The following is a 25,379-nucleotide window of genomic DNA, read 5'->3' as shown; positions in this document are numbered from 1 at the left end:
TCAATGTTGGGTATTTTCTCCTCCAAACATTTTTCAAACCTTTAACAAGACAAACAGAGTCAAGAAACACCAGTGAGACAGAAAGTCAAATTTTACGCGCGGAGTGCGGCCAGGCTGTACACCAAGGCTACACTAAAGTCTGGCCTGCTTTTCCGCTCTTTTTATTAAGAGACGCCCTCATCACATAAACAAGAAACTTGTCCTAAGGGTGGGGGTAATGACGCAAGACAAGTTTCTTCCCATAACATAAACGCATACGTCAATAAGTGCAGCTGTAAGGAAGAACACTTCAGGTCAGCACATCTCGTTCGTCTGTTGCAGGTATCAGCTGTTCTGCATCTGCCTGAAGTGTCCTGTCTTCCACACTCCTTCACACTAAACACCACATCACAATAGTCAAAACGTTCTCTTGCTCCCAGTCGTTAGAGGCTGCGAAAACAAAGTTATATTATAATAATAAGTACATCCAGCCCTTCATCCCAGCTCAGATTGACCCCAGAGTGCTAAAACAAAATTGAATTCTCAGGATTGCATTAAGACAGGTGCAAAACAGCACATCTCCGTTCTCATGAGAAAGAAGACAAAGCTAAAACAAGGTTGAATAACACGTACGTTCTCAGGGTGAAGTGCAAAACAGCACAACACCGTTCTCATGAGAAAGAAGACAAAGCTAAACAAGGTTGAATAACACATACATTCTCAGGGTGAAGTGCAAAACAGCACAACACCGTTCTCATGAGAAAGAAGGCAAATGTACAAACGTTTAACAGTGATAACATATATACAAAATCTTTAACAAGTTAGCCACTTTGAAACATTCTAGCCTTCAACTGCTACACTCATTAGCTCCTTACACCAGTTATGTGCATGCTCCCGTCATCTTCTACATTTTTTGTGGAAGTGTTACAGCGCCACATACAGGCTTGGTATATGCACTATAGACTTTCTGGATATAGAAAAGATGATCCTGTAAGATATTCATATACCTTTTCACATGTCTGTTTATGTATCATGCCCCAGTGTGATACATAAACAGACATGTAATAAGATATTTATCACTTATTACAACAAAAATAAAGAACAATAATCATACACATGAATCATATAGAATGAATAACGAAGGTAAATATGTAAATTATGGAATGTTCTTATGTCTATGAAGTCATGAATGTCCCTTCTCGGGGTGCTAAAACTCTCCGACTTTGATCAGACATCTTGGTTGAATGTAATGATCTGGATCCAGTATCAGGATCCTGCACTTGTCACCGGGGTAACACAAAATGGGGGTGTGTCATTGGTGCGGCCGAGAAATGGGGGCTCCTGTTTGGATGAAAACAGGGGCGATACAAGGCCTGGTATTTTCAATGCCTTTTTTTTTGTATCGCCCTGTTTTAAGATTTGTATCACGCTGATTTTATTGCCACGGTTTCCACGACAGTAAAATTGATAGGAAAGGGGTGTGATTCATCAGCCCTATTTTTTTCTTGTATCTCATGAGGGGTGGTTTATGAGTACAGGGCAGATTTTTGTTGTAATATGTGATAACACAATATAAACTGTAAAAAATGTAAATTTTGCGGTGAAAAACTGTGAATCATGACAGTAAAAATCTGTAAATCTCCAAAACAGTTTGATACTGTTTATATAACACTGAATCACAGTAAATAAGTTAATCAGCAAAACACTGTATTTTTTTCCTCTTGAAAAAAATACATTTCCCTACTCTTGCAGTGTTTTTTTATAATGGAAAAATGCCGTAATATGTATAACATTCAATACCGTGATTTCTGCATTTATTTCTTGAAAAGAATACAATATTTCAGTTATATGTACATACTGTTGTGCTGATCACAGAAATATGCTGTAATATTTATAACAAGTAGCATGGCAATTTTTGCATTTATTTCACACATACTGACGTATTTTGTGTTAATAAAAGACATATACTTTAATATTTCTGACAGCTTTATGTCAAGCTAAAATACATATATTAAATGTTAAATACACTAACTGTTATGCTGATACAGGAAAATGCTGTAATATTTATAACAGGTCACACTACAGTTTTGACATTCCTCATAAAGAATGCAGTTTGTAACTACTATTGTACTACTCTACTATACCATTGTGCTGATGAGAGAACTATGCCATAATAAAATGAAACTGAAAACTTACAATGCTAATTACTGTTTTTCATATGGTTGGACAGCCTGTTTATTTGCCTTTACAATGAATTACATTAAAAATTTCTATCCTAAGACAAAATCTAGCCTTTAAATGTTTTTAAATGTTTAAATTCATATCTTGAACATTTAAAAACATTTAAAGGCTAGATTTTGTCTTAGGATAGAAATGTTTTTAAATGTTTAAATTCATATCTTGAACTCAGCAACATGGGGTGTGCAGCCAGTACATTCTGAGTGCCGGTCCCAAGCCCGGATAAATGAGGAGGGTTGCGTCAGGAAGGGCATCCGGCGTAAAACAAGCCAACCCAACTATGCAGACTCAGAATCGAATTCCCATACCGGATCGGTCGCGGCCCGGGTTAACAACGTACGCCACCGGTGCTATTGCCCAACAGGGTGCTGGTGGAAATTGGGCTACTGCTGGGCGAAGACGACAAAGAAGAGGAGGAAAACGTTGCCACGAACAGCGGGAGAAGAAGAAAACTAGAAGGGTGGAAATGAGAGTGGGGACTTTGAATGTTGGTAGTATGACTGGTAAAGGGAGAGAGCTGGCTGATATGATGGAGAGGAGAAAGGTAGACATATTGTGTGTGCAAGAGACCAAGTGGAAGGGAAGTAAGAGCAGGAGCATTGGCGGTGGGTACAAGTTGTTGTACCATGGTGAGGACAGGAAGAGAAATGGTGTTGGGGTCATTTTAAAGTTGATTTTGCAAAAAGGATGGAAATGGCTGTGGTGAATACCTACTTTAAGAAAAGGGAGGAGCACAGGGTAACATATAAGAGTGGAGGAAGGTGCACACAGGTGGACTACATTCTTTATAGGAGATGCAAGCTAAAAGAAATCACAGACTGTAAGGTGGTAGCAGGAGAGAGTGTCACTAGACAGCATAGGATGGTTGTTTGTAGGATGACTTTAGAGGTAAAGAAGAAGAAGAGAGTGAGAGCTCAACAAAGGATCAGATGGTGGAAGCTGAAGGAGGAAGACTGTTGTGTGAAATTTAGCGAGCAGGTGAGAGAAGCACTAGTTGGAGGGGAAGCAATTTTGGACAACTGGAAAAGTACTGCAGATGTGGTGAGGGAGACAGCTAGGGCAGTACTGGGTATGACATCTGGACAGTGGAAGGAAGACAGGGAGACTTGGTGGTGGAATGAAGAGGTCCAGGAAAGCATAAGGAGAAAGAGGTTGGCGAAAAAGTTTTGGGATAGTCGGAGATGAAGAAAGTAGACAGGAGTACAAGGAGATGCGGCGTAAGGCGAGAAGAGAAGTGGCAAAAGCAAAGGAAAAGGCATATTGCAAGCTGTACAAGAACTTGAATAGTAAGGAAGGAGAAAAGGACTTGTACCGATTGGCCAGACAAAGGGACAGAGCTGGAAAGGATGTGCAGCAGGTTAGGGTGGTAAAAGATGCACATGGTAATGTGCTGACAAGTGAGGAGTGTGTGCTGAGAAGGTGGAGGGAATATTTTGAAGAGTTGATGAATAAAGAAAATGAGCGAGAGAAAAGGCTGGATGATGTGGTGAGAGTAAATCAGGAAGTAAAAGAGATTAGCAAGGAAGAAGTGAGGGCTGCTATGAAGAGGATGAAGAGTGGAAAGGCAGTTGGTCCACATGACATTCCATTGGAGGCATGGAAATGTCTTGGAGAGATGGCAGTAGAGTTTCTAACCAGATTGTTTAATAAAATCTTGGAAAGTGAGAGGATGCCTGAGGAGTGGAGACGAAGTGTGCTGGTTCCTATTTTCAAGAACAAGGGTGATGTGCAGAGCTGCAGTAACTACAGAGGCATAAAGCTGATCAGCCACAGCATGAAGTTCTGGGAAAGAGTAGTAGAAGCTAGGCTTAGAAAACAGGTGAAGCTCTGTGAGCAGCAATATGGTTTCATGCTGAGAAAGAACACTACAGATGCAATGTTTGCTCTGAGAATACTGTTGCAAAAGTACAGAGGACAGAAAGAGTTACATTGTGTGTTTGTGGACTTAGAAAAAGCTTATGATAGGGTGCCAAGAGAAGAGTTGTGGCATTGTATGAGGAAGTCTGGAGTGGCAGAGAAGTATGTTAGGGTAGTGCAGGACATGTACAAGAATAGTGTGACAGCGGTGAGATGCGCAGTCGGAATGACAGACTCATTCAAGGTGGAGGTGGGATTACACCAAGGATCAGCTCTGAGTCCTTTCTTGTTTACAGTGGTGATGGACAGGTTGACAGATGAGATCAGACAGGAGTCCCCATGGACTATGAAGTTTGCAGATGACATTGTGATCTGTAGTGAGAGTAGAGAGCAAGTTGAGTCTAGTCTTGAGAAGTGGAGATATGCTTTGGAGAGAAGGGGAATGAAAGTCAGTAGAAGCAAGACTGAGTACATGTGTGTGAATGAGAGGGAGCCCAGTGGAATAGTGCAGTTACAAGGAGTAGAAGTGGTGAAAGTAGATGAGTTTAAATATTTGGGGTCAACTGTTCAAAGTAATGGAGAGTGTGGTAGAGAGGTGAAGAAGAGAGTGCAGGCAGGGTGGAGTGGGTGGAGAAAGGTGGCAGGAGTGATTTGTGACCGAAGAATATCAGCAAGAGTGAAGGGGAAAGTTTACAAAACAGTATGTTGTATGGTTTAGAGACAGTGGCACTAACAAAAAGACAGGAGGCAGAGCTGGAGGTGGCAGAGCTGAAGATGTTGAGATTCTCTTTTGGAGTGACAAGAATGGACAAGATTAGGAATGAACATATCAGAGGGACAGCTAAGGTGGGACGATTTGGAGACAAAGTCAGAGAGGCGAGATTGATATGGTTTGGACATGTGCAGAGGAGGGACCCAGGGTATATAGTGAGAAGGATGCTGAGGATGGAGCCACCAGGCAGGAGGAGAAGAGGGAGACCAAAGAGGAGGTTCATGGATGTGCTGAGAGACGACATGCAAGTGGTTGGTGTGACAGAGGAAGATACAGAGGACAGGGTGAGATGGAAACGATTGATCTGCTGTGGCGACCCCTAACGGGAACAGCCGAAAGACAGAAGAAGAAGAAATTCATATCTTGAAAATAACTCTCATATGAACTTTTGGGCGTGTGCCTATATTCCGACAGCCTTACAATTTGTGACAATGACCCTTTCTTTCAAGCCATATTTGTTCTACCCCGAGTCACATGGTCATGAGGTAAAAACAAAACAACCTCTGAGCACTATTAATTCAATCAATCAGCAAGTTTAAAGTGTGCATCATGAGTAAATAAAATGCCAAATATTGATGTATTTCCTTTTATCGTTGGTGCTATATGCCCAGAGAAATTAAATCATAAACATGGGGAAAATAACCTGATTCTATCTACCTCTAATAAACTCTCAGAAACATCAAGCTGTGAAGAATATGAATTTTGGTGACATCATCTCAGATTTTGTCTCTAAAATGAAAGGGGGGGGGCACAATTTTTTAAAGGATAGGGATTTTTTTCCAACATTTTTGGAACCTTTGACCTTGAAAACTGAATCGGTTCTTGCCTATCAGAATATGAATCATCTGTAAAAAGTTCATAACTATATATGAAAAATATAACGCAACGCTAAAATACCCTTGGCCGTATAGTATATATACTATATATATATATAGTAGACTACTGAGTTGTAGTCTTACACACCTCTCTGCAGCTTCTCTCCCGCTGCCATCCCCTCATTAGAGACGGTGCCTGCTCCCAGACCACCAATAACCAGCAAAAATCTATTTAAGCATAAAAATTCAAAAAGAAAAAATAATATAGCACCTTCAACTGCACCACAGACTAAAACAGTTAAATGTGGTCTGTTAAACATTAGGTCTCTCTCTTCTAAGTCCCTGTTAGTAAATGATATAATAATTGATCAACATATTGATTTATTCTGCCTTACAGAAACCTGGTTACAGCAGGATGAATATGTTAGTTTAAATGAGTCAACACCCCCGAGTCACACTAACTGTCAGAATGCTCGAAGCACGGGCCGAGGCGGAGGATTAGCAGCAATCTTCCATTCCAGCTTATTAATTAATCAAAAACCCAGACAGAGCTTTAATTCATTTGAAAGCTTGACTCTTAGTCTTGTCCATCCAAATTGGAAGTCCTCCGTAAAGCTAGGACATCTTACTACTCATCACTAATTGAAGAAAATAAGAACAACCCCAGGTTTCTTTTCAGCACTGTAGCCAGGCTGACAAAGAGTCAGAGCTCTATTGAGCCGAGTATTCCTTTAACTAGTAATGACTTCATGACTTTCTTTGCTAATAAAATTTTAACTATTAGAGAAAAAATTACTCATAACCATCCCAAAGACGTATCGTTATCTTTGGCTGCTTTCAGTGATGCCAGTATTTGGTTAGACTCTTTCTCTCCGATTGTTCTGTCTGAGTTATTTTCATTAGTTACTTCCTCCAAACCATCAACATGTCTATTAGACTCCATTCCTACCAGGCTGCTTAAGGAAGCCCTACCATTATTTAATGCTTCGATCTTAAATATGATCAATCTATCTTTATTAGTTGGCTATGTACCACAGGCTTTTAAGGTGGCAGTAATTAAACCATTACTTAAAAAGCCATCACTTGACCCAGCTATCTTAGCTAATTATAGGCCAATCTCCAACCTTCCTTTTCTCTCAAAAATTCTTGAAAGGGTAGTTGTAAAACAGCTAACTGATCATCTACAGAGGAATGGTCTATTTGAAGAGTTTCAGTCAGGTTTTAGAATTCATCATAGTACAGAAACAGCATTAGTGAAGGTTACAAATGATCTTCTTATGGCCTCAGACAGTGGACTCATCTCTGTGCTTGTTCTGTTAGACCTCAGTGCTGCTTTTGATACTGTTGACCATAAAATTTTATTACAGAGATTAGAGCATGCCATAGGTATTAAAGGCACAGACTAAGGTTATGGAGTTCCACAAGGTTCTGTGCTAGGACCAATTTTATTCACTTTATACATGCTTCCCTTAGGCAGTATTATTAGACGGCATTGCTTAAATTTTCATTGTTACGCAGATGATACCCAGCTTTATCTATCCATGAAGCCAGAGGACACACACCAATTAGCTAAACTGCAGGATTGTCTTACAGACATAAAGACATGGATGACCTCTAATTTCCTGCTTTTAAACTCAGATAAAACTGAAGTTATTGTACTTGGCCCCACAAATCTTAGAAACATGGTGTCTAACCAGATCCTTACTCTGGATGACATTACCCTGACCTCTAGTAATACTGTGAGAAATCTTGGAGTCATTTCTGATCAGGATATGTCATTCAATGCGCATATTAAACAAATATGTAGGACTGCTTTTTTGCATTTACGCAATATCTCTAAAATTAGAAAGGTCATTATTCATTATTATCAGGTTGTCCTAAAAGTTCCCTGAAAAGCCTTCAGTTAATTCAAAATGCTGCAGCTAGAGTACTAACGGGGACTAGAAGGAGAGAGCATATCTCACCCATATTGGCCTCTCTTCATTGGCTTCCTGTTAATTCTAGAATAGAATTTAAAATTCTTCTTCTTACTTATAAGGTTTTGAATAATCAGGTCCCATCTTATCTTAGGGACCTCATAGTACCATATCACCCCAATAGAGCGCTTCGCTCTCAGACTGCAGGCTTACTTGTAGTTCCTAGGGTTTGTAAGAGTAGAATGGGAGGCAGAGCCTTCAGCTTTCAGGCTCCTCTCCTGTGGAACCAGCTCCCAATTCAGATCAGGGAGACAGACACCCTCTCTACTTTTAAGATTAGGCTTTAAACTTTCCTTTTTGCTAAAGCTTATAGTTAGGGCTGGATCAGGTGACCCTGAACCATCCCTGCTATAGACTTAGACTGCTGGGGAGTTCCCATGATGCACTGAGTGTTTCTTTCTCTTTTTGCTCTGTATGCACCACTCTGCATTTAATCATTAGTGATTGATCTCTGCTCCCCTCCACAGCATGTCTTTTTCCTGGTTCTCTCCCTCAGCCCCAACCAGTCCCAGCAGAAGACTGCCCCTCCTTGAGCCTGGTTCTGCTGGAGGTTTCTTCCTGTTAAAAGGGAGTTTTTCCTTCCCACTGTCGCCAAGTGCTTGCTCACAGGGGGTCGTTTTGACCGTTGGGGTTTTTACGTAATTATTGTATGGCCTTGCCTTACAATATGGAGCGCCTTGGGGCAACTGTTTGTGGGATTTGGCACTATATAAATAAAATTGATTGATTGATATATATACATATATAATATATATATATATATATATATATATATATATATATATATATATATATAGTATGAGCATTGTGTTATCATTTGAAGTTGTTTAATTATTAAGATCCTATTGTCTTAAGTACAATTTGTACATGTTCAAATCAAATCATTTGTTCATGTTGTGCAAATAAAGAAATATTTGTAGATCACCCTGTGCAGACATAATGAGACAAATTTAACTCTATAGGAAGTTAGCTTTGAGTTAGCGAATGTTAGCATGCAAGCTAACGTCCACAAAATGTCTTGTAAATGACTCCAGAGGCGTTACCAGGTTACAAAAACAGCATTTTCAGTTTTAGAAGTGTTTCTCACTAGCTCACTTCTCACATAATATACCAGAAACAAAGCGGTTAGCAAATAGCTACACTAGGAAGGGACATCACCATGCTAACCTCCGTACAACGTCTTGTTGTCTTGATGCTATTAGGTTCCAAAAACAGCCTTTTCAATTTTAAAAGTGCTTATTTCTCACTAGCTCTTACATAATATATGAGAAACGTATATAAACACAAAACGAAGCGGTCTTGAAGAGACCAGCGACTGATGTCACGGTGCAGCTCTACTCTGATTGGCTGTCACCCATGTCACTAAAAAATGAAACGGATCAGATTATAACAGAATGCAACTTTTTAAACCTCTTAAAATACAAACCCCAATTCCAATGAAGTTGGGTCGTTGAGTAAAATGTAAATAAAAACAGAATACAATGAGTTGCAAATCCTCTTCAACCTATATTCAATTGAATACACCATAAAGACAAGATATTTAATGTTCAAACTGATCAACTTTATTGTTTTTGTGCAAATATCTGCTCATTTTGAAATGGATGTCTGCAACAAGTTTCAAAAAAACTGGGACATGGGCAGCAAAAGACTGGGAAAGTTGATAAATGCTCAAAGAACACCTGCTTGGAACATTCCACAAGTGAACAGGTTAATTGGAAACAGGTGAGTGTCATGATTGGGTATAAAAGGAGCATCCCCAAAAGTCTCAGCTGTTCACAAGCAAAGATGGGGCGAGGATCACCACTTTGTCAATAAATGCATTAAAAAAAAAAGAGTCCAACAGTTTAAGAACAATGTTTCTCAACATTCAATTGCAAGGAATTTAGGGATTCCATCATCTACTGTTGATAATATAATGAGAAGATTCAGAGAATCTGGAGAACTTTCTACACGTAAGCGGCAAGGCCGAAAACCAACACTGAATGCCCGTGACCTGCAATTCCTCAGGGGGCACTGCATTAAAAACAGACATCATTATGTAAAGGATCTTACCGCGTGGGCTCAGGAACACTTCAGAAAACCATTGTCAGTTAACACAGTTCGTCGCTACATCTACAAGTGCAAGTTAAAACTGTACCATGCAAAGCGAAAGCAATACATCAACAACATCCAGAAACGCCACTGCCTTCTCTGGGCCCGAGCTCATTTGAAATGGACAGACACAAAGTGGAAAAGTATGCTGTGGTCTGATGAGTCCACGTTTCAAATTGTTTTTGGAAATCATGTACGTCGTGTCCTCTGGACAAAAGAGGAAAAAGACCATCCAGATTGTTACCAATGCAAAGTTCTAAAGCCAGCATCTGTGTTGGTATGGGGGTGTGTTAGTGCCCATGGCATGGTCAACTTACACATCTGTGATGGCACCATCAGTGCTGAAAGGTACATCCAGGTTTTGGAGCAACACATGCTGCCATCCAAACAACATCTTTTTCAGGGACGTCCCTGCTTATTTCAGCAAGACAATGGCAAGTCACATTCTGCACATGTTAGAACAGCGTGGCTTCGTAGTAAAAGAGTGCGGGTACTAGACTAACCTGTCTGCAGTCCAGACCTGTCGCCCATTGAAAATGTGTGGCACATTATGAAGCGCAAAATACGACAACGGAGACTCCGGAATGTTGAACAAATGAAGTCGTACATCAAGCAAGTGTTGGGAAAGTGTAGTGACACGGACCCACAACAGGGGGCGTAAATGAACGGACAATAGGAGTTAAATTAGAACACTTTACTGTTGTGAATGTCACAACCACACACAGCAGATTACAGAATGAATACAAGTCAATTAATGAAGGTGTCGTGTGGGCAGGCTCGACGATAGGAGACGCCCGTCTGGAGACGAACCGGAACCACACGATTTCCACCGCCACCGAACCCGAGGGATACTGGAGCCGCCAAGTCCCGAAGTCCCCAGGTGGCCACCGTCTCAGCGTGTCGGATCTGGTACTGCTGGCGGAGAACAAAAACAGTCAAGTGTGGGTGTGTGTACACCCCGTAACAATAATGGTGGGAATTCCACCTCCACCTCCGAAAATATGAACACAGTCTTTTACAGAACCTGAACAGTCACTTGTCTCACTGATCGTGAAGGGTGCGATCCGTCACCCTGTCGTTACCGACTAGCTCAGCTTCCCGCTGACACAAACGACTGAAACCTCCTGTACAAAGATCAGAAACACACAGTGCAGTACGGCACAGATTAAGGCTGAGAATGTTACCTCTCGCTGAAGTCGATATCTCGGCGATGTGATGGAGGTGTCATCCTGCTTTTATCCCAGGTGAGATGCAGATGATCGGTGACAGCTGTCATAGTTGATGAGTGACAGCTGTCACCTCGGCTGCTCCTGTAGGCGGCAGCGCCCTCTCGTGCCTGAAGCCCGCACTTCAGGCAGGGCGCCCTCTGGTGGTGGGCCAGCAGTACCTCCTCTTCTGGCGGCCCACACAACAGCAAGAATGGGAAAGAATTCCACGTACAAAGCTTCAAAAATTAGTGTCCTCAGTTCCCAAACACTTATTGAGTGTTGTTAGAAGGAAAGGTGATGTAACACAGTGGTAAACATACCGCTGTCTCAGCTTTTTTGAAACGTGTTGCAGGCATCCATTTCAAAATGAGCAAATATTTGCACAAATCAAAAAAGTTTATCAGTTTGAACATTAAATATAGTGTCTTTGTGGTGTGTACAATTGAATATAGGTTGAAGAGGATTTGCAAATCATTGTATTTTGTTTTTATTTACATTTTACACAACGTCCCAACTTCATTGGAATTGGGGTTGTACATCAAGGTTAGCCATCGCTGAACTTGTCCAAGGTCTGAGTCCTAAGAATACTCCCTCTGAATGTCATCAGGACTCACACAAGTTAAAGAGTTGGAAGTAATGATTCATAATCCGGTGTATAATTTTTTAAAAGAAAGCGCTGATTGGGGCGGCACGGTGGCTTGGTGGTTAGCACTGTTGCCTCGCAGCAAGAAGGTCATGGGATTGATTCCCACCTGTGATTTTTCTGTGTGGACTTTGCGTGTTCTCCCTGTCTTTGCGCGTGTTCCCTCCGGGTGCTCCGGTTTCCTCCCACATCCAAAGACATGCAGGTTAGGTGGACTGGAAACTTTAAATTGTCTGTATGTGTGCATCTGGGTGTGAATGTGTTTGTTTGTCTATATGTGGCCTTGCGACAGACTGGCGTCATGTCCAGGGTGTACTCTGCCTCATGCCCTGTGACTGCTGGGATAGGCTCCAGCCCCCCCGGTGACCCTTCACTGGAGTAAGCGGTTGAAGATGAGTGAGTGATGGAGTGCCCTTTAAATCAATGAGAGCTTATATCTGTTGATCTCCATACATCTTTAATGAATTGCCCGGCCCTTCTAAAACACATTCCTGATGTGTACTGAAGCTGCTGCAAATTAACAGCCTAAGAAGCGCATGCGCGCGCACACACACACACACACACACACACACACACACAGGAAATGGGACTTTTAAAAGCATCTGATGTATTACATGCCCTTGATATCGATTTGATCTTGACACTTGAGATTTAATCGATTTTCCTGGCCTCAGTTTGTGGAGCAACACCATTTCTACATGTCACGGTGAACTATACAAACTGATGAACATGGCAGGCCGCTGAAACTGCAACAACAAACAACAACGGGAGTAACCAGGTTATCAGCTTTAAGAAGGTACTTAGACGTAACAGATTACCTCTGCTGTGGCACACAATCAGGAAGCAAAATACCAAGACAGGAATAGCATCAGGTCACGTCCAATCCCATCAACTACACTGATGTGCTTTTTTTACAGGACTGTGTTACTCTGTTTACATGGATTTCAACAGTAGCTTAGTAGTTATCTAGACTACAGTAAAATTAACAGAAGGAAGCCATTTTTTCCTCCTGGCTGGAACAAAACACTCGTAATGGTACTTTCAACTCTGTCACTTGAGAATATTCACCTTTTTCTTGCACAGACGCAAGATGCACCAGATACAGCCAAAAAGCAACATTATTTTGCTTCTGTAACGTGTAAATGGAAACCTCTGGTGCTGAAAAATGAAGCTAATGCAGATGTGCAAAATCTTGCAGTTCTTCCTGTTGAGCCTGTTGAGGCTGACTTGATAAGAGAGTAGAGCCCGACCGATATGGATTTTTTGAGGCCGATGCCGATAATGATATTTGGATGAAAAAATGCCAATAATCGATAAATCGGCTGATTTGCCGATAGCCGATAAATCAGCTGATTTTATTATTATTGCTTTTTTAAATGAATAAAATGTTCTTTTTTGGACCCTTAACAAAAAAGGTATGAGCTAAAAGCTGAAGCTTTGTCCTCATATTGATTAACTTTATAAACAGATCAGTTTTAGCTGTTTTAAGCTATAAGGTTATGAATAATGAGGCCTCTGTTAACCTTGACAGACAGCTGTGTGCCTGAATCAGGGTCCCGTTAGCAGTGGCTGCTAGCTACTGTGGACTCTTTTCAGTGTGTCTATTGTGTTTTTTTCCCCACTTTTGTCCTTTCTGAAGATTTTATTTCAAATATCTGATAAGATGCGGGCTGCACAATGGCTTAGCAGTTAGCACTGTCACCTATAGCGAGAACGTCCCAGGTTTGCTTCTATCCTAGTTGTGTCTTTCTTCCAGGGTTTCCTCCCACTTCCACGGACATGTAGCTTAGGTGAATTCAAAACTTTAAACTGACTATGTGTGAGTGAGCGTGCGACTCTCTTTGTCTGCCTATATGTGTCGGCCCTGTGACAGACTAGCATCCTGTCCAGGGTGTGTCCCGCCTCTATCTCTAGGGATAGTGCACAATTGTAACGCACATCAAAAGTATGTTTTTAGGATCATCTGTGTTGTATTTGCAGAGAACTGGATTACTTGAATCAACAACCCTGACCGTTCAGTGTGCTGTAACAATGGCGTTGAGCAGTGGAGCTGGAGGACAGGGTGTCCCAAAGGGATATTCTATGCCCCCCCATGTGTAGTTTGTTTTGTACCTCCATCTGAACTCACCTGAGGGACCTCAGAAGAGCATTATAGGGTTGATTTTGGTGTGGAGACGAGATCACTGGCTAACCAGCTCCTACTAAGAACTACCTCTGGTCCATATCAGTGCCCATATAAGCCGCCGTTTATGCCCATACAGGTCACCCACAGAACATCCTTGTACAGCGAGTAGATGGACCTTCAAGGTCAAGTCACTAGGACAGGGCAGTACAAAGTACCAATCCTTACTGCAGGTGGCTAAAGACCCGCACACCTTGACTGTAAGTGTGGTTTAGACTTTGGTGAAGGTCTATGAATTTGACTGAACCCCTTCTACTTTGCTTTTGTTTTCAGCAGTTTCAATGGTTAATTTTCAAGTTGCGCCGGCATGTTGAAACAGGCATCTTGTTTGGCATCATTAGAAACAACAGCTCAGTTGTCAATTTCCAGGGAGTGAAATGGCCACTGGAGGCGGATTCCACACCGTATCAGTAAGTAATTTGTTGTCGTTGTTGTTAACTCACAAGGAATGAGACGGAGTGCTGCAGTGGTGCGAATGTCGATGTAAAGCCCCGGTCACACGCCACTAAAGAAGGACACTGAAGCCAAAACAAAACAAGAAATCTGGACTTTCATTGACTTTCGGAGACATCGTTTAACCATCATCCAGCTTTGTTTCTGTAACTGCCGCTTTGTCAGAATTTTCCAACTGTTGAAAAATGTGAACGAATCCTGACAACAACTTCAAATCTTCAAATTGTATTCCGTTTTGCTTTCTGTCTTGGCAGTTCCTCATCGTTTGCGTAGTTCCCATACCGTCAGCGTTCCGTTTGACTGTTGTCCAACATCCCAAGTCTGATGTCTTGCACAAACGTTGACGATATCTGAATGGATCAATAACTAACTCACTTTTTTAACACAAAGCAGAAAGTTCAACCACATTACACCCATTTTGGCATCCCTTCACTGACTTCCTGTCCCAGTGAGACGGGATTTTAAGGTTCTGCTACTAGTCTATAAAACTGTTCACGGACTGGCACCTCCCTACCTAGCTGACCTAATTAAACCTTACGTACCGGCCCAGGCTTTGCGTTCTCAGGGTGCAGGACTACTTTGTGTCCCCAGGGTAAATAAGAAGTCTGCGGGTCATAGAGCTTTCTCTTATCATGCCCCTGTTCTGTGGAATGATCTCCTGCATCAATAAAACAGTCAGATTCTGTAGAGACTTTCAAGTCCAGACTTAAGACACACTTATTTTCCTTTTTGCATGGCTAGCATACTGGCATAGTATAGTTCTACGCTTTTCAGTCTTTTAATTCATTTTATTAGGAAACATGCCGCGGCCTCAACTTTACCTAAATTCTGGGTCTTTTAGTGAAGTTTAGGGCTAGTGGCCAGCGATCACCTTAGTATTTCTTGTTTTTCTTGTTGTTTAATGCTGGAAATTTATACTGTATTTCTTGTCTTTCTGATGTCTGATTCTGTTTTTTTTTCTCTCTGTTTAAGGTGCAGCTCCATCCAGAGACGGGTATGGTATTTGTGCTGGAGACCCTCCTGTCCTGTGCACCAACAGCTTTCCTGTATAATTGTTTTGTGAATTGTTCTGTAATTTATGTTTGTAGCATGGTCCAAGCAGAGGGTCACCCCTTTGAGTCTGGTCTGCTTGAGGTTTCTTCCTCAGAGGGAGTTTTTCCTTACCACTGTTGCTCTGGGGGTTAGTAAGGTTAGACCTTACTTGTGTGAAGCACCTTGAGGCAACTCTATTGTGATTTGGCGCTATATAAATGAAAATAATTTGAAATTGAAAAAAACTAAAGATCCGACAAGCCGAACGTGACTCATCCATGTGCGGGACAAAAAGTAACGTCATACAGAAACAACAGCGGCAAACTGCGTCTCCCTAACTGGAAAGAGTTGTGATGTCATCACGCATGCACGTAGACACTGCACTAGCGGCAACTTGAAAATCATCTATCATTTGAAATCCAGACGACACACCACCTTTTCACTGTTTGGCAGAAACTGGCTCATTAGTAAAATCTGTCTCACATTGTTAGGAATCTATTTTTAAACTTCCCAATTCTAGGTTTGCCAACAAATCTGTTGGCAAACCTACAAGTCTCAATCTTCTTTCTTTCCCTCAAGCTGTGTAGAATGAAACTCATCTCATTGTTCACACATTAGGGTTACCGCCTCAAATTGTTGTGTGGGCCGCCAGAAGAGGAGGTACTGCTGGCCCACCACCACCAGATGGCGCCCTGCCTGGAGTGCGGGCTTCAGGCTCGAGAGGGTGCTGCCGCCACGGACACAGCCGGGGGTGACAGCTGTTACTCATCATCTCATGACAGCTGTCACCCATCTACACTTCATCATTCTCCTCCATAAAAACCGGACTTCATCTCCACCTCGTTGCTGAGATATCATCTACCAGTAGAGGTAATATTCTCAGCCTTAAAACTAACTGTGTCTTAGTCTGAACTCATTTTACAGCTGTTTTCCTGTGGCGTGCCTTATCTGGGAGATTGGCGTAATCAGCGACGGCTTCACTTCACACCCCAGCCAGATAAGTGTTTGAGACAGGCGCTGCACGTGTGGATGAGAGGTGGAGGTGGAATTCCCACCATTTGTTATTACTGGGTGTGCACACACCCTCCTTTGATTGTTTCTGCTCCTCGCCAGCAGTACCAGATCCGACGCTCGGAGACGGTGGCCACCTGGGGACTCGGGACTTGGCGGCTCCAGTATTCTCCAGGTTCAGTGGCGGAGGAAATCGTGTGGTTCCGGTTCTTCTCAGGACAGACGTCTTCTATCCTCGAGCCTGCCCACACGTCACCTTTGTGATTAACTATTGTCTTACATTCTGTAATCTGTTGTATTGTGGTTGTGCTCATTCACAACAGTAAAAGTGTTCATTTTTGACTCTATCATTGTCCATTCATTTACGCCCCCTGTTGTGGGTCCGTGTCACGACACTTTCCCAACACAAATTCTGTGTCAGACTCTTCCTCTCTGGGGAGAGTTTGCCACTGCTGCTGCTGCTCTCCCCTCAGTTTTTTTTTACGTGCACGTGCGAACGAATCGTCCGTGAAGATTATTTTATTTATTAACTACACAGATGTATAATAAAACAAATGGTGACTGGTTCATAACACAATGATGACAGAGTTTGAGGACAGAGAGAGAGAGAGGAACTGCAGCCAGCCAGTTTTTTTTTCTTTTCTTTGTTTACATGTGCGCGCGCGAATACAACAAATGGAGCACAGCAACTCGCTCCGTGTGTCATAAGACGCAGGGAAGACGAAGACAACACACTGGAAATTGTTTTTTTTTCCTTATTTATTCTTTTATTGGTTCATTTTACTGGTGCTTATAGTTAATAAAATTTGGATAAAGTTACTTGCACCAGTACAAGTGCAATATAAAATTACATGCACCGCTCGAATAATACGTGCACAAACTAGCACATACATGTACTATTTCGAGCCCTGAACCAGTTTTGTTCACTTATCGATTTTATTTGACTCACAACTACTGTAAAATGGTGTTATGGAGTAAAACGGGTTTAATAGGAAGCCTGACCAAAACATGACCACCAGTTATACTTCAGTTACTTTCTATAGTTTCAGATATACTCCTAGGAGCCAACTAATTACTCTTTAGCAGAAACTACAGCAACTATAGAAGTTGTTCAACTGCAAAAATACAAAAACATAGGCACCACAGCCAAAGAAAAAGAAACTCATCTAATAATTGTAGAAATACATTAATTCACTTCTGTGAAATAATAATAATAGGAGGAAACAAAGTCTAAAGTCTAAACAATATCATATGCACATTTAAAAATCCACAAAATTTAACGAAGATAAAGTACGATCAGATTCTATAACCCCAAAATCAGAAAAAGTTGGTACGGTATGGAAAATGAAACAAACAAAAACATGGCAGGTATCCTAACATTTATTTTGACATTTATTTCATTGCAAACAGTATGAATCCAATACATTTTATGTTTTTTGTGGTCAAATTCATTTTATTTAATAATATAGCTCCATTCTTGCATTCCAGGTCTGAAATACACGCAAAAAAAAAAAAAAACACACAACAGGGCTGGCTGCCTGGATATTTTTAATTCACCAAATATGTCTTGTACTTAATTTACATCAACCATTAAGAAATACACAGAATAGTACTGTATGGTAAATTTGTGTCAGGTAGGCAGTTCACAAAAACGGAGAGACCACAAGTGAGGGAAGCCACCAAGACACCCATGACAGTTCTGAAAGAGTTACAGACTTCTGGGGATGTGAGTAGAGATCCTGGGAACGGTGCGACATTTGCCTGTTGTGTCCCCATTCACAGCTTCACGTCGGAGTGTCCAGCTCTCCACAAGTTCTCTTATACTCACTCGACTGGTAAGCACTGAAAGCCGAGATACACATGTCCAAACTTGTCCTCTAACACTCCGAAACAGAGGTGTTCCTTTGTCTCGCATCATCAGCGAATCGGTCGTGACGCATGAAGCCTCCTCGTGTTTTTCCATGACAAAATCTCTTGTTAAACGTGAAATCTGCCAGAAAATGGCTGATGTCCAGCTCTTGTGATAACCAGAGAAAGAGCACACGACGGTCTCGTATCCACAGAGCCATCAGCTTAGAAATGATCCAGTGGTTTGTGCCGCGACGTTGCAGCTCGGAGCGCGTCGCACCGACCGTACTTAAAGGGGTCCTTAAAGCTGTAGTTAAAGTCCTTATTCTCTGTGAAGCTGTAAAATTTTCACCAAAAGCCAGATAACTTTTTCGAATGGTTTCCAGGTGCCAGTCTCTAACAGCTTCTGAAAAAATTCTGATGGAAAAAAAGTCCTTTTCATTCCGCCATTTCCAGACAATGAAAATCCGAAAAGGGGGCGGGACCACTCCTTCCACAAGGCGTGCTCACAGGCGAATGACGTCACCGACAGGCGTGGAAAAACCCACGCATGTGCACGAGGGTTCAAGCATGTCTGACGTAAAAACATATGAATGAAATCCATATAGTTTTAAAAAAAATAAAAAGGACCGTTACTTTATGGACACACCACGTATGTTACCCGTAACATGATAACTAAGCATGACAGATGGTGCAAAGTATTCCTTTTGAAAATGCTATTAACTCAACCAATAATTTGCCTTTTTTTTTTAAACCAAAATTTGAGCAACTTTAACTTTTGACCTCTGTACAAACTGAAACTGACCTTTGTCATCGTTTTTGCTGTTTTTATCCCATAACTCCAGAACATTCAGTCACAGATAATCCAACCTATACATTTTTGGAATTGTTATGATCAGACAAATAATGTGGTATAGTTTTCAACATGACTGGAGCGTTTTTAAATTTTGACCCTGTGTAATTCTTTATTGACCCCTGTAGCTCATTATAGGTCAGCTCCAGGATGTCTCCATATCTGAAAAGAAACATTAGTTAATTTAGAATATGTGTGCCAAATTCTATGCTTTTATCACAAAATGCACAATTGTTATGGAAATTTTAGCTAAGCTGCACCACTAGTTGGGGCAGATGGTCGAAGCTCCCTTTTCCTTGGCAGGACAGATGAACTCTGTAAATATGGCAAAATTGCCTAAATTCATATATTTATATCAGATGGTGCTCGTCTGTCTCCTCAAATTATTATTTGCTCAGTTAGATCCTTCCATCTTTTCACTTGAAGAAGACAAACCTACGGAGAGCCGTAAGTCAGAAGGTGGGTCGGGTCTACAGAGTTCATTATTCTATTACTCACCAGTGAATATCGATAAACTCATCTACTGGATGGATCACTACATAGGCAGATGAACCGGGATCTCGTTTGGGGAAACATGCGGTTAAAATCCTCTCTTCAAAATGTCCCCAATCTCATTGTTGATTGGGCTGCTTGCACTGAATATCAAATCCCAAATGTTAAACTCACATCAGGCAAAACTCAGTTCAAATGTGGGTCTGTTTTATTAAGCACATCAATTAAATAACATAACTGGATTAACTCCAATAATAAATACCATCTGTTCGCACCATCTCAGCCAGGTTTAGCATTTATGGTCTGGAGCAGAAGTGGTTGTGTTTTCTTCGATCTCTTCGATGATGAAAACTTTGTATCATGTAGATTTCTGAGTCAGAACCACGGTTTGCAAAAAAAACAAAACAAAAAACAAAACAATCGACTTACTTTAGATATTTTCAGGTCCATAGTTTTGTCTTTTTAAACTATGCCAATTCTCCCTAAAATCCAAAAGCCTGTAAAAAAAAAAGGTGAAATTTCCTACATATTACCCCTTTATTAAAAATGCATTCTAAATAGAGATATGAGAAACTACTCTGTATGAAGTCTGGGAACACATAATTTACCTCTTTGTTCTGTACTACACACAGTTTAATCCAGTTTACAATAGTCTGTAGGCTGCACTGTAAGGTTTTGTTTTTTTTTGTACTTCTTTCAGTGGTCCAACAACTTACATTTCATAGTGACTTATCAGTGCTTCACTACATTAAGTATCGATTTTCCTAAGGTTCAGACAGCCCAGATTGTTGACCCCCCTGGTTTGGGCTGAAATTTTGTTTTGTGAGATGGGTATAGTACCCAAACCATTCCATGGTTGACCTCTTATGACCAAAGTTACAGCATCCCCTATTTTGGGCCCCCTGGGGAAATTACAAAAAAAGTTCCCACTCCTCTAACCCCAACTCTTAGTGCAATTTTATTTTTTGTTACTAAAAGCACATAACAGCAGATCCCAGTTGTTTTCTTGTTTTAACATTTAGGTTGATGCCTTTCAAATGTTGTAACTTGTTTATGAATTCACACTCAAAGTTTTGAGAAATCGGGTCCTTAAAGGACCCCTTTTGACCCTTTTTCTTTTCTTTTAGTCGGGACCCTTTTTGGACCCCTTTTCTCCCAACTTTAAGGCTGTCCCACTGACATAACAATAAAACCAATCAGACCCCTCCCAAATGAACAATACCTGCAATAAAATCTGTGGGATATTTTCAAAATAATGGGAGGCCTATACTTTAGGCCTTTTTCAGCTCGGAGCGTAACTATATATATAGTTATTTTACTGGGCCGGATAGTTATTTTACGGGGCCACCCTCAAAGTTGGCCAATAGGGGGCAATCAAAACGCTCCAAGCTGAAAAAGGCCTAAAGTAGGCCTCCCATTATTTTGAAACTATCCCACAGATTTTATTGCAGGTATTGTTCATTTGGGAGGGGTCTTATTGGTTTCATTGTTATTTCAGTGGTACAGCCTTAAAGTTGGAAGAAACGAGGTCCAAAAAGGGTCCCAACTAAAAAAAAAAAAAAAGGTCAAATGGGGCCCTTTGAAGACCCGATTTCGGCGTGAATGCTGCACTGCTATACTTTCCAGCTGTATTTCCTCAAGGAGAGGGTACCTCTTTTATATATATATATATATATATATATATATATATATATATATATATATATATATATATATACACACACACATAAAAACAACAACAGCAAAATTTTCACTTCTTTTCCTTTTTCGCATTCTGTCTACTTGTGTTGGCGAAGACAATAAAATTTGGGGTATTTGCACGACAACTAGTTTGTGCACAACGTTAGGACTATCCTAGATCGAAGACTCTGCAAAGAAAACCTTCAAAGGGTGGATATGACAGACTGGCATCCTGTCCTGGGTGCACCCCACCTTGCGCTCTATGACTGTTGGGATAGGCTCCAGCCCCCCCGCGACATTGAATTGGATTAAGCGGTTGAAGATGAGTGTGTGTGTGTGTGTGTGTGAGGGGGGATATTTTTTAGTCTGATGCACTGGTCTCACTAGTCTTAGACTTTGACTGAACCCAAAATATTTTAGTAGCAAAGCCGGTGTCACAGACCAAATGCTCCACCCCTAAAAATTGGTCAGCGCTAGAGGTGGGCGATCCCGGGAATTTTGGTATTGATCCGATACCAAGTAAATACAGGCCCAATATCACAGATATCAATACCTTTTCATATTTAAGCTTCATAAATCCAAAGGATCCAAAAGAGCTAGGATAGAATTTCACCAAACATTGTACGTGACAACAAAATACTTTATTATCACAATCAACATTTTTGTTAAAAAAAAAAAAAATCACTCAACACAACTTAAAAATCTCCTGAGGTAGAGGGCTGACAAACCACAATACAAGGTTGCGCTGCTCCGTGTTGTGTGACACAGCGCAGCGCTGCTCTTACAGACAGAGTAGACTTTGATGAATCTGCGTGTGCAGCAGTCAGTGCGTGTGGGAGAGGAAAAAAGCTTGAATATCAACCTTTTTCCACGAGGATCGTTCAATATCAATACCAGCATTGGTATCGATATTATCGATATTAGGATCAATCCGCCCACCTCTAGTCAGCGCTGATTCTACTGCGCATGCATCATTTTGGAGCTCAGCCGCTTGTCTGAGACAGTCTCTTTACCCAAAGCGATCAAATGGATTATTAACCATCAGATGACAAGGTAAAACCTCTTACATCATTCTCAAGTCAGTTTGAAACAGAAACGAGGCGACACTCTGTGACACTGACATGACCGACACACAGTGAACGCACCAGCTAGCAGCTGGTGTAGCTGCAGCGCTCCGATCACTTCCTCCTCTTTTACAATGAAATAACGCTGAATTTATGTGGAAATGATTGTTGTACAAAAGCTTCAGATATCTGTCACTGAGACAGATGATGACTGGAGAGAAGTTTGAAGCAGAAACGAGGTGATAATCGGTGACCCTCGGCTGATGATGCATGCGCAGTGAAGGCAAGGTAGACAGATTTTTAGGGGGGGACCGTTCGGTCTGCGACACGTGCACAATATGACCCCTTTAAAGCACCTCACCTGGTCCTCCTCCGGAGGTTCTTGTCTTTCTGGGGGCTCGCTCAGCCTCTCTAAGCCCTCACAGCCCAGAGACGAGCTCTTGTGGCGGGATTGCACCAGCTGTGCCACCCTGTGCGGACCCGCTGATCCCCCGCAGGCGAACAGCAGGTCGGGCTGAGAGGAGGAGATTACTCGGTCCACAACCTCGTACTCCTGCTGCTTCTTCTTCGTCATCATCTTCAGCGTGGACGCGCTCGTGTCGTCGGGGTCTCTGGAGCCCCGCTTGGGGCTGAGTAACGGTTTGGTTTTGGTCTGGAAGTGTTTCCACATGGCGCTGCTCCCACGCGTGTCTACGTCACTGCTGCGCTCCATTCCCGCCGAAACCCGGAGCGCGAGCGCGAGCAGGAGGTCCGGGTTCGGACGGAGAGACAGTCCTTCCCCACTCAGCCCCACGACGCCAAACACGACCAAAAACACTCGCTCGTGCTGTTCGGCTGCTCCCGCGAGAGGTGGGCGGATCGATCCTAATATCGATAATATCGATACCAACGCTGGTATTGATATTGAAGATCCTCCTATAAAAAGATCGATACTCAAGCTTTTTTCTCACCCGCACGCACTGACTGCTGCACACGCAGATTCATCAAAGTCTACTCTGTCTGTAAGAGCAGCGCTGCGCTGTGTCACACAACACGGAGCGGCGCACCCTTGTATTGTGGTTTGTCAGCCATCTACCTCAGGAGAGTTTAAGTTGAGTGATATTTTTTAAACAAAAATGTTGATTGTGATAATAAAGTATTTGTTGTACTTTGTACAATGTTTGGCGAAATTCTATCCTAGGTCTTTTGGATTCTTTGGATCTATAAAGCTTAAATATGAAAAAGTATCGGTATCAATATCGGCGCTACTAGGCCTGTATTTACTTGGTATCAGATCAATACCAAAATTCCCAGTATCGCCCACCTCTAGTTCCAGCAGGACGACTTTCTCGCCTGTTTTCCACAGAAATCCATGCAGCGGGATGCCAAGAGGGCGGCGCTTACAGGAGGGCGGGGCTTACAGGGGGGCGTCAACCACGGCCTGTCAAACTTTAAAAATGACAGAGACATATTTTCTATTTCTTGGAGCTGTAAGTTGAAATTATCAAAATTAAAATGAAAAAAAATGCTTAGTTGAAACAGTTTATATGTAATGAGTCCATAATAGATCAAATATTCAGGTTCCGAAATGACTGACAAAATTAAACTTTCTAACTAGGACACTCGGTAGAGCGCGTACCTCCGCCACACCCCATATCAGTATCGAAGGATGTGGATTCACAAAAGGGCAAAATAATACATTATGCTGTATTCCAGAGTTTAATCCGGATCATCACCAAATTTTAATCAATTGATCCTGGACATATTTCCCATCATTCCACCAAATTTGGTTCAAATGCTTTCAAAATTTTTTGAGTTATCCTGTTTATAGACAAACAGACAAACACTGGTGAAAACATAACGTCCTTGGCGGAGGTAATGAGGGCACCCACCAAGACACCAACGAGGGGTCAGGCTTCTGTGGCTGTGATTGGAGAATAATAATAAGAAGAAGATGGCAGGACAAGCTGCCCAACACAGAGGTCTTGGAACGTGCCAACATGAGCAGCATGTTCACCGTTCTTGCCAAAAGGCGCCTTCGTTGGCTTGGCCATATCAGGAGAATGGATCTGGGCGGCATTCCTAAAGATCTACTGTACGGTGAGCTGGCAGATGGCACTCGTTTGGCTGGTTGACCACGCCTGCGCTTCAAGGACGTCTGCAAGAAGGATTGGAACGTGTGCAGCATCAATGTCAACACGTGGCAGCAGCGTGCAGAGGACAACCTGTCGCCTTACTGTCAGAAAAGGTGCACAGAGGGCTGAGCAGGAGAGGAAACAAAGTCTTGCTGAGCAACGAGCTAGGAGGAAGGAGTGACAGCGGCAGCCTCAGTGGGCTTCACAGTACACATGCAGCAAATGTAGCAGAGATTGTTACTCGCACATCAGACTGATAGTCACTTATGCAGGTGCAGATAGAAACAAAAGACAAAATTTCCTGTATATTTGTAATGTCAATTGTGTCGGTGCACCAGCAACATTTCCTGTATATTCATTTTGTGAAATGTTTCGTAATTTATGTCTGTAGCATGGCCCAAGCAGAGATTCACCCCTTTGAGTCTGGTCTGCTTGAGGTTTCTTCCTCAAATCAACAGAGGGATTGTGGCAGCTTTGTTGTGATTTGGTGCTTTATAAATAAAATTAAATTAAATTGAAAAGTGTAAAAAACAAACAAACAAAAAGCAAAAAAACAACTGGATGCTCCACCATCTTCTCCCGCAGACAGACGGACGCCAGGAGGATGAATAATAATAACAATAAATAGTATCAGAAAATGACCTGAAATTGATCACAGCAATTGGTGTGAAGCATATTACTAAAAACTGTCTACAGAAGTAGACCTTAAACCAAATGTTATGTCTTCCAACCAACTATTTAGTATTGAAGTTGTTTTTTGTTGTATTATGTTGTAACAAAGTCAGAATAGGACACTGATACAATGTCAAGTTGTGGTTAAGTTCCTGATATGTATTTTGATCTACACTCAACAAAAATATAAACGCAACACTTTTGGTTTTGCTCCCATTTTGTATGAGATGAACTCAAAGATCTAAAACTTTTTCCACATACACAATATCACCATTTCCCTCAAATATTGTTCACAAACCAGTCTAAATCTGTGATAGTGAGCACTTCTCCTTTGCTGAGATAATCCATCCCACCTCACAGGTGTGCCATATCAAGATGCTGATTAGACACCATGATTAG

The 25,379-nt window shown here is 41.8% G+C and overlaps 1 protein-coding gene across 1 annotated transcript in view; it reads right to left on the bottom strand.

Moving 5' to 3' along the window:
* The window catches only part of mctp1b (multiple C2 domains, transmembrane 1b), a 128,032-nt gene extending 105,059 nt beyond the window's left edge, over positions 1-22,973 (bottom strand). The window contains exon 1 of the mRNA XM_034193080.1: positions 22,556-22,973. Within this exon, the coding sequence (XP_034048971.1) occupies positions 22,556-22,906 (351 nt within the window). The 5' untranslated portion in view covers positions 22,907-22,973. The remainder of the gene's footprint in view (positions 1-22,555) is intronic.
* Positions 22,974-25,379: the final 2,406 nt, after the last annotated feature.

Source organism: Thalassophryne amazonica, chromosome 17 (assembly GCF_902500255.1).
Source record: "Thalassophryne amazonica chromosome 17, fThaAma1.1, whole genome shotgun sequence".
Classification (NCBI taxonomy): Eukaryota; Metazoa; Chordata; class Actinopteri; order Batrachoidiformes; family Batrachoididae; genus Thalassophryne; species Thalassophryne amazonica.
Note: the sequence above shows the minus strand (reverse complement) of the source record. Positions and strands in the feature narration are given on the sequence as shown.